The 13590-nt window shown below is 35.7% G+C and overlaps 1 protein-coding gene across 3 annotated transcripts in view; it reads right to left on the bottom strand.

The window, feature by feature from the left end:
• Positions 1–13590, bottom strand: part of STK4 (serine/threonine kinase 4) — a 133734-nt gene that overhangs the window by 51054 nt on the left and 69090 nt on the right. For all 3 annotated transcript variants that reach the window (XR_001625215.2, XM_001369900.3, XM_056813025.1), the window contains exon 10: positions 7596–7753. Coding sequence is in view for 2 of the 3 variants with exons in the window: in XM_001369900.3 (XP_001369937.1) it covers positions 7596–7753 (158 nt within the window). In the remaining variant the exon portion in view is untranslated. The remainder of the gene's footprint in view (positions 1–7595; positions 7754–13590) is intronic.

Genomic DNA, 13590 nt, shown 5'->3' with positions numbered 1-13590 from the left:
GTGCTTTATTGGCCCTGGGGAGGTTCCTAGGTGGGTTTTATCATCCCCCATTCATCTAGGAAAGATTTCTATTTTAGTTAGGAGGGACTTAGAATGATCTATTATTTTTTAAGGCACTATACTAGATGGATGCTAGGAATATAACAATAGGGTCAAAATTGCAAAGAAACATAAATGAAGTCAGAGTTAGAAGTAATGGACTGGGAAAACAGAAGGGGATGGAATGACCAGAACTTAAAATGTGTACATTTAGGAGGAGAGAGGTAAAGGGAAAGATGAAAGGATAGGGGTTTATGATCAGAGAGGAAGTTCAAAGTACCAATCACAGAGTGAATATTTATGGATGATAGTAAAATTTAGGGTGTGGCTATTCCTGTATATGGCTTTGGTTAGTTGAAGGCTGGGGTGTGTGAAGGGATACTGGCATATATTCTGAAGTTCTGAGGTATAAAAGGGTTGGGATGGAGAAAAAGAGTGGTGCTAAACTCCCTGGGAGATGAGAGAAAACAACAACCAGCCCTTGGATAGGGCAATAAAGATGGATGGAATGAACTTCAAAGGAGTAATGGATACTGAGTGTGATGGTGGCAGGAGGAGGTCTGAAAGGGAAATTGAGAAAAGCAAGGAATATTTCTATTCCTCCCAGTGGCCCATTTGTTCAGAGACCTAAGAGAGAATATTAAGAGATGCAGTGTTTTCTGAAGGGAAGTCAGTTTCCCAAAAGGGAAAAAAAAGGAAGAAATTTCAGAAATAAGAAGTCTAATATGGAAGTTAGTTTGTTATGGGGTTCTGGAGGATACAATAGCATAGGGTGACAAAGAGGAAGAGAGACATGAAGACAACTATCATAAGCCCCTTGAGTCTACTCTCCAAACTACACATTTACAGGCCTTTCACCTGATCTGTGTTTGCCTTGGCTTTTGGACACCTCATAGTAACGGTCATCCTCCTCCTGTGGAAGAACTCTGACTTGTCAATGTCTTTCTTACAAGGTGGAACCCAGAATGACATAGTATCTGCAGATTGAACAATTGTCAGGAAGATTATGGGTTGTGAAAGGAAATTCTTGGTTCTCTTTGTCTATTCTGAGTTTTCACTTGTGAAATGGGAATCCTTTGTTCTCTTTGCCTAGTTAGAGTTAACGCTTTGGAATAACAATAACTTATATAGCATTACTAGACTAAAGACAGGATTAACTCTTTTGTCTACTTTTGAATTAATCAACCAAAGCAAATACACCCATACTTAACCCTAAAGTAAGGGAAGTCCACAAACTCTTACTTCTAGGAGGAGAGTTAACACCTTTAAAGGTGAGAAACCAGTAAAGATACTTGAAAGAGCTTCAACCCCTTTTTCTAACGCAAACAGTCAGAAACTTATGAATTCTCTTAAGAGTTCACACCCTCATAAACAATAAACTTTTCTGATGAGAAATTGACCTTCAGAGGCCTTTGATAAGAGTTGCAGCCTTCAGAGGATTAGAGGTGTAACAATTTTGGAAACTGTGATTGGCCCCTGTGAAGAGGGGCAGGGATAGAAAACCACTGTAAAAGCCACAAAATCCTTCAGCTGGCAGTCTGGTGAAGTTGAGTCTCTTGGAGAGTGTCTCCTGGAGATAGTCTTTGAGGGAACTTCATTGGAGATTGCAGTGTGGATTGTGACTTCAACTTGGACTCTGACTCCTGGACTACTTGGTTGGGTGAGTGAAAAGGTTGACTCCCTTTCTAGTTTCCTAAGAGACTAGCTTCCATCTTTGAGGAGACTGCAAGATTACTCATAACTGGCCCTCCTGGCTGAGGACTAGTATAGGTATTTTCTCTAACCTCTTTCATATTTCTCTACTTCATTGTTTAACCTCTATTTTGGTAAATAAACTGTGTCCAACCATTAAATTTAACCTTTACAGGATTGCTCTTTCAGTTGTCATGGTGCATTGCATACTGAGCTGGGGAGGTGAATACTGAGCTACTATGATGACTTCTGAAAGAACACAGAGAACAGGAAAGAAGCTAAAAGGCAAGAGAGGAGCAAATGTCTCAATTTCCAAAAATGGGAGGAGGAAGAAGTCTATAAATTATAGGCCAGTGAACTCAACTTAGATTCCTGGCAAAATCCTACAGCAGATAATTAGAGAGATGGCCTGTGAGTACTGTGAATGCATGGCCAGGTAAGAAATAAAAGTGATGGCTAAAAATCATCAGGTTCAAAGATCACACAAATGCTTTCTATTTTCATTAAGAATTGGTTGTGCCACTCTAAATGAACATCCTAATGCAAACACCAACAATATGGAAATAGGTTCTGATCAAGGACACATGTAATACCCAATGAAATTGCGCATCAGCTGCAGGAAGGGGAGGGGAGGGGAGAGAGGGAAATAATGATTCTTGTAACCAAGGAATAATGTTCTAAATTGACTAAATAAATTTAAAAAATAAACTGAGAAGAATAAAAAAGTAAAATTACAGAATTTAGAAAAATATTTTAAAGAGGAATCTTCTGATTGTGTTTAAATGAGAACATTTCATCTTTATTCCCCATGTTGCTTATATTTTAAATAAATAGTCCTATTTGAAGCTTTGGTAAAAAAAAAAATCATAGCTGTGCTCTTTGTGGTGGCAAAAACTTGGAAAATGAGGGGATGTTCCTCGATTGGGGAATGGCTGAATAAATTGTGGTATATGATGATGGAATACTATTGTGCTATAAGGAATGATAAACTGCTTGATTTCCATATGAACTGGAAGACCTCGATGAACTGATGTGGAGTGAAATGAGCAGAACCAAGAGAACATCGTATAGAGAAACTGAAACATTGTGGAATGATCAAATGTAATCAACTGTGCTACTAGTAGCAATGCAATGATCCAGGACAATCCAGAGGGACTTGGGAAAAAGAATGCTATCCATATCGAGAGAAAAATTGTGGGAGTAGAAATGCAGAAGAAAAATACTATTTATCACTTGCTTATATGGATGTATAATTTGGGGTTTTGTTTTTGAAAGATTACTGTATTACAAAAATGAATAATATGGAAATAGGTATCAAGTGATAACACATGTATAACCCAATGGAATTGCTTGTCAGCTCTGGGAGGAGGGAAGAGAAAATAAATCATGTAACCATGGAAAAATATTTAAAAATAAAAATAAATAATTAAAAAAAAAAAGAATTGGCTGTGCCACAATAACTTTATTCCTTTTTAATAACTTTATTCCTTTTTATGACAGGCTTACTAAGCAGCAGATTAGGGAAAGGCTATGCACATAGTAGTAAACATCTAGATTTCTGTAAAGCATCTGACAAAGTCAATTCCTGTGGACAAGATGGAAAGACATGGGTCAGATATAGTATACTTAGCTGGATTTGGAACTTGAAAAACTAGACCCAAAGATGAGACATTAAAGAGTTAATATCTTTTTAAAGCAAGTATCCCTTTTCCTGGGATCTGTGAAGCTGGTTTGAAAAATATTTTTATTACTGTATTTCAAAAATAATTGTTCCATGTGTGTTTTAAAATTCATTTCACTTGTAATCTCATTTATTTTACACAACTTAAAACTATTAAAAAAAAAAAAGATTCACCAGTCTGACAAATGGGTCCAGGACACAAAAAAGGTTAAGACCTCCTATCTTAGAGGGAGACTGATAATAGTGCATCCCAAGAATCTATCCATGGCCCAATATTATTCAACATTTTTATCAACTACTGGGATAAAAGCATATATGCCCATCAAATTTACAGTTGAAACATTAGAAGGTGGGCAGATTCAGGATCACTAGTGATCTGGATGGGCTAGAATAATGAGCTGAAGAAAAAATCTAAAATAGATACATATAAAATATTTTACTTGGATTCAAAAACAACAATTCACACATATAAGATGAGGGAGGCATACCTTAACAGTTCATGTAGGGAAAGCATGAGCCCTACTTTTGAGTAGCTCACAACCTAATAGAACAAAAGACAAATATCCTATAAGGGATAATAAAATAAGTATAAAAGAAAGATCTAAGAAAAGTAAAATGAGAGCTATAAGGACCAAAATATTATATTCAGTTCAGGGGTGGGCTGGGTGTGGGGGTGTAGGATAAGGGAAGAATTTAAAAAGTAAACATCTGAGTTGGACTCTAAAGCATGAGACAGATTCAAAGACTTTCCATTTTCATGGAAAATTATACTTACTATAATTTATATTCCTGGTACAGGCTTCAAGAATCTAGAAGTATCCTCTGTGGTACAATTGGGTAATAGAGGAGGACTTTAATAGATGATTGAAGTTTTATATGCATCAAACATGGAAAAAGAGGTTATCTAAATTTTTATAGGCGGTATACACTTGCTTCCAGAAATTTGATTTATTTCCATTGGATGAAAAATCAACTATAAAGAAGGTGTTGATGGCTGTTGCTATATTTCTAAAGAGGTTTCAAGGTTTCAATCACTACATATATTAGATGTTAAAAAGAACTTCTGTTGCCATTTGAGTCTGGCAAACAAGGCAACTCAGTTTTAGGATTGGAACTTATACTCAGCTCTGGATAGAAACAAGGAGCTGTTTGCCAAGATGAAATGTTGCCATTACTGATTAAATAACTTCCCGTTTGCCTGCTTTGGGCAAAAAGGTCATTTCAAATAGCAACTTGCTTCAGTGGAGGGAAGAGAGGCTCTTTTTCTTGTAATTAAATATTGCTTTATTGGAAACCAAAAGTCTCTGTTTGAGGTAGCACTTGAGCAGCACAGAAAAGTGTAAGATACCCATGGAAAAATGTTTAGTCTGTTAGACTGACACCCCAAACTGAAGAACATTTAAATCTCACTCTCCAGGAAGCCTGATGGCATCTGTATTCCTATAAATTTTACATTTCAATAGTTGGGTTTATTTTTGTCTAAGAGGTTTCACTAACACATGTGCTTCTTTAATAGACTGTGAGCTAGAGAGGGGCTGTTTTGTTTTGTCTGTTTCCCCAACACATCTCACAGTGCCAGCAACACAAGGGGCATTGAATAAATGCTTGATGATTGATTCATTTCTTTATTTTGATGGCTGCATTGGCACATTCAATAAATACAAAGTGATTCCAAGGATGAACAAAAAAGGAAATCAGGATTTTGTGCAGTATTTGTAGAATATCAAGTCACTTATCTACCTGTGAATTTCATAGAACCCATTACTAACAAATCAAGAAATCTACCTTAAGAACTCTACTTATCTGAATAGCATTTGGACTAGTGCTTTCAGTTATTTGCTTTATAACTTTAACAGTGATATACCTGCAAAACTATGTTAGAGCACATAGAGACCTTAGAGAACACAGAATATTAGTGATGGGAAGATGCTTAAAAGACTTCAACACAATTGTGTGGCTAGGATTGCAGAATAATAGATCTAAAAGGAATCTCAGAACAAAAAATAACAGCTGAATGAGATTTTAAAACATAGAATAAAGAATAATGACAATGCAAGAGGCCATGGAACACAGAATTGAAAGAAAACCTAAATTCTACTACCCTATAACATATTATTATATTTTGCATTTATTTAATACATTTCTCCAGGGAGAAAACATTAATCACAACATCCTTATTTCTACCTGCAATGTTCATTTTAAGTATGTGAATTAGATCCATAATTTAATAAAAAGAAAGCATGGTGGATTGAGTCTGGAAAACTGTATAACATTTTCATAGATCCCAACCTGTTTCCCAACCTCCCCTCCACCAAATCATTTGACATCATCATTCTATTGTTGATACATTATGGATATAAATCAGGGAACATCATAATCTCTGAAGAACCAAAACTATGGATGAAACAAAGGTCAATAGAGAAATGTGGAATGAGCTATCGTAACTTCCAAGGAAATACTGTATTGAAGAAGTGGCATTAAGAGATCTCACTTGGTAAAAGTAGAATTGGAAAAAAGATGTTTCAAATAGGGAATGAGGGTTACCAGACACTTTGAGTGCTACACTGGTACTCATGAAATATCAACAAAGAGAAAAGCTTTCAGAGTATTGGCTATACCCTCTCTGGAAAATTTCTGGGCATGCAGGAACAAAAATTACAAAGGATAAGAGAACATGGATGGATCATGATATGCACCAAAGGAGGGAGTATAAACATCAATGGGCTCAGAGATCCACTGAAATGCTGAAGTAAAAATATCTTTAGGAGGTAGTTAGGAGGCAGATGGGAGCACTGCCCCAGTAGAAAGGCTACTAGTGTAGAGTCAGGAGGCTTCAGTTAGAGCTCTGCCACTAAATGACCAGAGAAATTTGATATTTCTAGATCTCCTATAAAGTACAGAGATTGGATAAAAAGGAGCTCTCAGTACTTTTCCAAGTCTGTGATATGTAAACTACAAGTATTACTACCTTTTTTGGGGGGGAGGGCATTACTACCTTTTGACAAAATGAAAGACTGAAGCTTAGGGCAAGGAAATGTTGCAGAAGCCCCTAGATTAGAATCTAGAACACAAGATAAAATACCAGCATATTTCTACGAAAATGTTTGTAAAATTCTGAAACCATAAATTCTTTTAAAAAATACTCAGAAAAGGTTTTGGTTTTATAGGAGTACTCTTACAACAATGATTGATATGGAACTATGTTTTGCATGATAATATACATATAACCCAGATCAAACTGCTTACCATCTCTAGGAGGGGGAGGGAAGAGAGAAAGGGAGACAATTTGGATCTTATAATTTTGGAAAACGTATGTTTAAAATTATTGCAAATTATTACATACATTGGGAAAATAAAATATTTTTGAATAAGAAAAAAACATTTTAAAATACCCAGAAAAATAAAAATAAACAAAATACAAACAAAAATACCCAAAAAAGGAATATAGATTTTACAAGCCTATTCCTACTTTGATTTTGTTATTTATTATCCCCCCTCTGGTTAGAAAAGGCACCACAAAAATGGTTTGTTCCTATCATCTTCAGAAAAGAATTTTTGAGGGGTGTAGGGACAGAGTAGGTGTGGCAGCGCTGGATGCTTCTTGGTATTTCTATGCCACTCGTGGACAGGTAGTTAGTTGAATACTTGGCCAGGACAAAGCAGTAGTCCTGCAAGAGAGGGCTAGAAGATAGTCACAATGTTGCTTTCCACAAGGCACTTAGGAATATTAATTCTTTCCCCTTCTAACAAAATTTAGTACAACTCTCTCAAAGAAGCTAAAATGGAAAGAACTATACCCAGAAGATAGAAGTTTGCTGCTACCACTTCTCCACTTTTTAAGTGTTAAATATCATTATAGCCAGAGTAGCTTTACTTAATCACTAACTTGTTCTTTGATCATTCTAAATTTCAGTATTATGAAGACAAGTGAAGGATTGTTGAAGTGAAAAATACAACAACAAAAAATAGAATAAAACTCAAATGTCAATAAAAATGTCACAATATCAAATTCATATGGGATTCACTATAGAAACTGCTATTAGTGCTATAGAAAGTATAGAGCAGTGGCTAATAGGAAATGATTAGAAAGCTTTTGGCTAATATGATCATTTTGGATATGGAACATTTCAAATAATATTCTTTAGAAGACAGAGTTTGTCCTTAGAAATTCAAATCTACTTACAAATTCATAGTCCCCATCTTGTGGTACTTTCCAATCTGAAGAATTCTTCAATGGGCCTGGGACATTTTTGCCAAAACTGTTGACCTGATTCTCTTTTTCTTTCTGTTCAAAGTACTCAAGGAAAGATGGCTTTGCAGGCTGCATAGTTTCATCTCTTCCTGAAAACCCAGAAAAGTAGAAAAGATAAAGCAAACTGTTTGTGGGATCATACAAATTTAGGCAATATGTAGACAAGGAGCAGGGTATTTGGAGTCAGAGGACTTACTTCAGTTTAAATTTGGTTCTGCTACTTTAATACCTATGTGATTTGGGGCAATTTGCTTCATTCCTTTGGGGTTCAGTTTTCCTTGTATGTAAAATGTAAAATGAGAGTTGGACTAGATCAGCAGTCCTCAAACTTTTTGGTTTCAGGAACCCATTACAACTCTTAAAAATTACTGAAGACCTTACTTAAAGAGCTTGTATGTGGGTTTTACCTATTGATATTTACCATATTAGAGATCAAGACTGATAACTTTACAAAATATTTCTTTATTAATTCATGTACAAATCAAAATAAACACATTATATATTAACATGAATATCATTTTAGATAAAAACCCACCATATATTCCAAGATTTAAAAAAATGAGTGAAAATGGCATTATTTTGCATATTTTTACAGATTTCTTCAATATCTGGATTAAAAGAAGACAGCTGGATTCTATATTTGCTTCCTCATTCAACCTGTTGTAAAATAATGTTTTGGTTGAAGTATAAGAAGAAAATTCTTACAAAAAGAGGTAGCTGGAAAAGAGAGGATTATGTTAATATGCAAATAAGGTCTTAGTATTGTTATATAAATAGTTTTGACCTAACAGACCACCTTGAAACTGTCTTGGGGATTCCCAGAGGTCCTCAGACCTCTTGCTTAATCTATCATCTTCTGACAGATACTTTGGAGTCAGAATGAGAAGGGGTTCCTTACAAGAAATTACTGCCTTCCTGCTTCCTTCTTGCTTCAACCTTCCATCTGTAGGCTAGGAAAGCTGCTTCCACTTAGCTACTCCTATGCCATATTCAGAAAGTAACTTTTGCCTCCTGTGGGGCTCTTGGTGCTTCCTGGTATCTCCTATACAATTTATTCACTGAACAGGTATTTTTACTAACCAGAATCAGAAGACCTAAGTTTAAGTTCTAGGCTTTTCTACTTACTGGCTGGACTAAAATAGGCAGTTCATTTAAGTTCTTTGGGACCTGGTGTTCTCATTGGTATAACTGGAATACTTTAACACTTTGCATTGCTTACCACATATAACTGTGAGGCAAGTGCTTTAGTTAAGGAGATTATTGATAGAGTGCCATAGAAATATGAATAGTTGTCATGATGATGACATCCCTGGGGTTCTTATAAGGCTCATTATAAGTCTAAAACCCTGAAGTGATAGTTCAAGATGCAAGGCAATCTAAATCATTCTGGCAATATATTGAGGCAAGACAACTAATTCTCCTCACTTCTGTGGAATAGGTGTGGAACGTTGCCTGAATTTCTTGATATACAGATTGTTTGCTCTTCCTGAAATTTTTTTCCCTCTTCAAACTCTTTTGTTATAAAGAATTACTCTCTAGAAGGAGGTGGGATAGGAAAGGGGAGGGAAATAGGGAAAAATCTTAGTAATGTAATAAAAGATACAAATGAAAAATCTAGTGAATGATTTTCAAGAGTTCAGAAAAAAACAAAAATGGAAATTGTGTTAAAATTTTGTAAATTTAATACATACTTTAAAAAAGTGTACATACTAGAAGTCTGTAAGTTTCATGTCTAACTCTTTTTGTTCTTTGTATATAAAATGTTTCTTTTGTGACTAATAAACTTTAAAATAAAAAGAAAAATTTAAAAATATGTGGGTTACAAAGCTTTATAATTTACATAATCCATTTTTCACAATGACTTTGTGAGGTAAAGTGGCTCAAAAATTATCATGTTAGGAACTACTAGGTTCCACAGTGGATAGAGCACCAGACCAGATTAAGGAGGACCTAGATTCAAATCTGGTCTCAGACACTTCCTAGCTGTGTGACCCTAGGCAAATCACTTAACCCTATTTGCCTAGCCTTTACTCTTCTGTCTTATACTTGTTACTAAAATGTAAAGTAAGGATTTTTTTTAATTACCATCTTCACTCGGCCTCATCAATAAAATGAAGTTATGTGACTTGCCCAATGTCACACAACTTTAAGTGGAAGAACGAGGACTTGACCCTAGATCTCCTGATGAAGCCCTATAAACACTACCATTATAACTTGGAAATGAAAAGGAGGTTTTCAAGCACTAGCACTAATTCAATGAGAAAAAAATTATTCAATCTGGAGACTCTGGTCCTCCAGGACTTTCTCCTCTATTCTTTTTTTGTCCATTGCCTTCCCATTTCAGTAATCATTAGAACATTCAAGTGATGGTAGATACTAATATTGGAGGAGAGGAAACTCCAGCTGATTAAGCTATTTATCAACTATTGGGGAAAAAAAGCTAGGTATAAAAGGAAGGATAATGCCACTGGTTAGATGAAATTTAGCAGTTATCTACAGATTCCTTATTTTTGTTGATCCCATTTTACTATCCCATCCTAGATGATCTTATTAACTTCTGACATTCTCTGGTTTTCATGAATAACTAATTGCTGGCTATCCTAGGAGATAGGCCATGACAATTAAAGCAATTTAAGTTTCTAATTTTAAATTTGCCTTTCCATGGATCCTTGTTAAGTATAATTTTATTGCATCATGATATGAAAAAAGTTGCATTTATTATTTCTTCTTTTCTGCATTTATTTGTGATATTTCTCTGCTCTAGTAGGTGATCAATCTTAGTATATTTACTGTACTGTACTGCTAAGAAGAAGGTATATTCCTTTTTATTCCTATTCAGTTTTCTACAGATATCTTAACTCTTAATTTTTCTAGCATTTTGTTCACTTCCCTTACTTCTTTCTTATTTTTTGGTTCGGTTATCTAGTTCTGAAAGGGGAAGGTTGAAATCCCCAACTAATATGGTCTGTAAGATTTAAATTAATATCAATAACTCCAGTATTAATTTTATAAAGTTTATTAATCATTAATTGAAGAGGAAGAAACAAAGAAATAGAAGTTCAAAGTCTAATTTTCTAACTAAAGCAAGATCATATGTGTAAATTCTCCTGCCTGGCTGAAAGTCAGCTTTAGTAGCTGCATTCAAGGAAAGAGAGAGAGAGAGAGGCAGGGTCAAAACAAAACTTTATCCTATGTATGCACGCATGCAGTGTTCACAATTAGCGTGAGCATGCAAATGGGATGCTGGGTAAGAGAGTACTGGGGAGCAAATTCTATCCATACAGGTCTAACTATCTATTTCTTCCTTGAATTTTTCCTTTAGAAATCTAGATGCTATGCCATTTGGTACATACGTGTTAAATAATAATAATATTTCACTGTTCATAGTACCCTTTAACAAAATGTAATTTCCTTCCTTATCTCTCTTAATCAGATCAATGTCCACTTTAGTTTAGTCTGGTATCATGATTGCTACTCCTATAAATTCTGCTCCAGGTCTATTTACCACAACTTAAGTTTCAAAATGATATATAGAAAAGTAGAAGGACCAGCTAAAATCTTGATATAAATCTACCTGGCACAGCATTAAGTGCTAAAACATATCTGTATCCTTTTATTTCAATTTTTACAAGTGTGAAATGTATTTCCCTGAACCTTGTCTCCCCTTTGACACCTATGGATATTCCCCAATGTTTGATCTCTTCTAAGATGTCCTCCACTTCAACAGCTTCTCATAGGTCAGCTCTGACAAATAGCTCTCAAACCTATCTTTCTAGTCCTAACTTCTCTCCCAAATTCTAATCCCACAGGGCATTTTTACTCTAATGTTTTATTCTCAACGTGAATTCATGTCTAAGGCCAAATTCGTCACATTTCATGACATTGATTTCTCTTGATTCTTCTTCCACTTGTGTCTGACCATTCCTTAGTCTTTTCATCCATATCATACCCCTTAACTGTGGGTATAGTCAAAGATTCTGTTCTTGGCTCACTTTTCTTCTTTCTCTTTATTCTCTTACTTGGTGACCTTATCACCTGCCATGGGTTTAATTTTATCATCTCTACACAGATGACTCCCAGACATATAAAATATATTAGTATCTTTCTTAAGCTCTAGACTCTTATCATTGTCAGAAATTTCAAATTGGATATCATATGGCAGCTCACATTCAACATTTCCCAGAACTGAGTTCGCTTCCCAACTTCCCCTTTCCTGTCAAAAGCATCATGACCCTTTCAGTGACCCAGGTTCACAACTTCAGCATTGCTCAACTCCTCATACTACTCACCCCACATCTCCAATCATGTTGCCAAATCCTGCCAATTCTCTTTCCACATTTCTTACATCTCTTCCCTTATCACTATTCATGAAGCTACCACCTTGGTTCAGAACTTCAACATCCCTTCCTGGTCTCCTTTAATGACTTCATAATTGGCCTTCCTGCTTCAGGTTTCTGACAACTCCAACCTATTCTCCATAGAGCTGCCAAAGTGATTTCCTTTAAGCACAGGTCTTAGTGTGCCACTCTTCTGTTCAATAAGCTGGCGACTTCTTATTGTATCTTAGGTAAAATATAAACAAGGGTTTTCAAAGCTCTTTGCAACCTAGAACCAATTTGCCTTTCCAGCCTCACTAAACATTACTCTCTTTCCTATCTCTATTGTGTGGCCAGGCTGACTTTATTGCTATTCTTCTCACAGAGCATGTGCCATGCCTTTACCCTGGCCATCTCCCATGCTTGATGTTCTCTCTTCCTTCACCCTTATCTCACAAAGTCCACTAGCTCCTTCAAGATTCAACTCAGGACTTATCTTCTCCTGATGCTTTTCCTGAGCTCACCAACTATTAGTGTGTACCTCCTTCCTAAACTGCTCTGTAGTTATTTCATATATATGCTTACATATGTATATGTTATTTTCCCTGAAAGAATGCAACATACTTGAGAAGAGAGAAAACTATTTCATTTTTGTTTTTGTATTCTCAGACCCCAGCATAAAACATAGAACACAGCAAGGACTTAGTAAATCCTTGTGGATAGAATACATGACCTAGATATAAAAGGTCAAATCATAAACACAGGAATAAGGAGATACCTACCACATCTATGGACAGAAGAGTTTTTGACTCCTCCCACCAAAACAAAAGGTGAGATCATAAAAGAGATCAAATAGACAATTATGACTACATGAGACTGAAAAGCTTTCGTGTAAACAAAATCAGTAAAGTTAAAATCAGAAGGTAAACAGGGCACTGGGAAAAATCTTTGCAGAGTAAAAATGTCCTGGGTTTGAATCTAACCTCAGACACTTCCTAGTTGTGTGACTTAACTTCAGATGCCTAGCCCTTACCACTTTTCTGCTTTGGAACAGATACTTAATATTCAGTCTAAGTCAGATGGTAAAGGTTTAAAAAATTTTTTTTTCTATTATTCAAAACTGAGAAGTAACTGATCCTCAACTCTCTTCTTTAATACGCATGTGGATCTGCCAATGTGGTGTTCATTAAGCATGAGTTTGACCATGTTGTTCCACTGTTCAATGTTCTAGTGGTTCCCCTACAGCTATTAGGTTCAAATACAAAGCTCTTCATCATCTCCCTTCAAGCCAGGTAGTGTACTGGATAAGAGTGTTGGGCTTAGAAAGCCTCAGATCTCAACTCATCCTCAAGTACTTGCTGTGTGACCCTAGCAAAGTCCCCTCATCTCTCTCAATATCAGTATCCTCAAGTATAAAACAACGGGCTAGGTCTTGTTGGCTCTTAAGTCCCCTTCTAGCTCTAAATTTCTGGTTCTATGTCATTCCTGATTTCCCTTTCACACATTTGACAGTACAACCAAACTGGAATATTTGTTGTTTGTCACGAACATCCTATCTCTCTTCTCCATGCATTTATAGAGGTTGTCCCTCATGCTTCACACAAATTCCC

The sequence above is a fragment of the Monodelphis domestica genome, chromosome 1 (genome assembly GCF_027887165.1).
Source record: "Monodelphis domestica isolate mMonDom1 chromosome 1, mMonDom1.pri, whole genome shotgun sequence".
Classification (NCBI taxonomy): domain Eukaryota; kingdom Metazoa; phylum Chordata; class Mammalia; order Didelphimorphia; family Didelphidae; genus Monodelphis; species Monodelphis domestica.
This window is presented reverse-complemented; position numbering and strand designations above follow the sequence as displayed.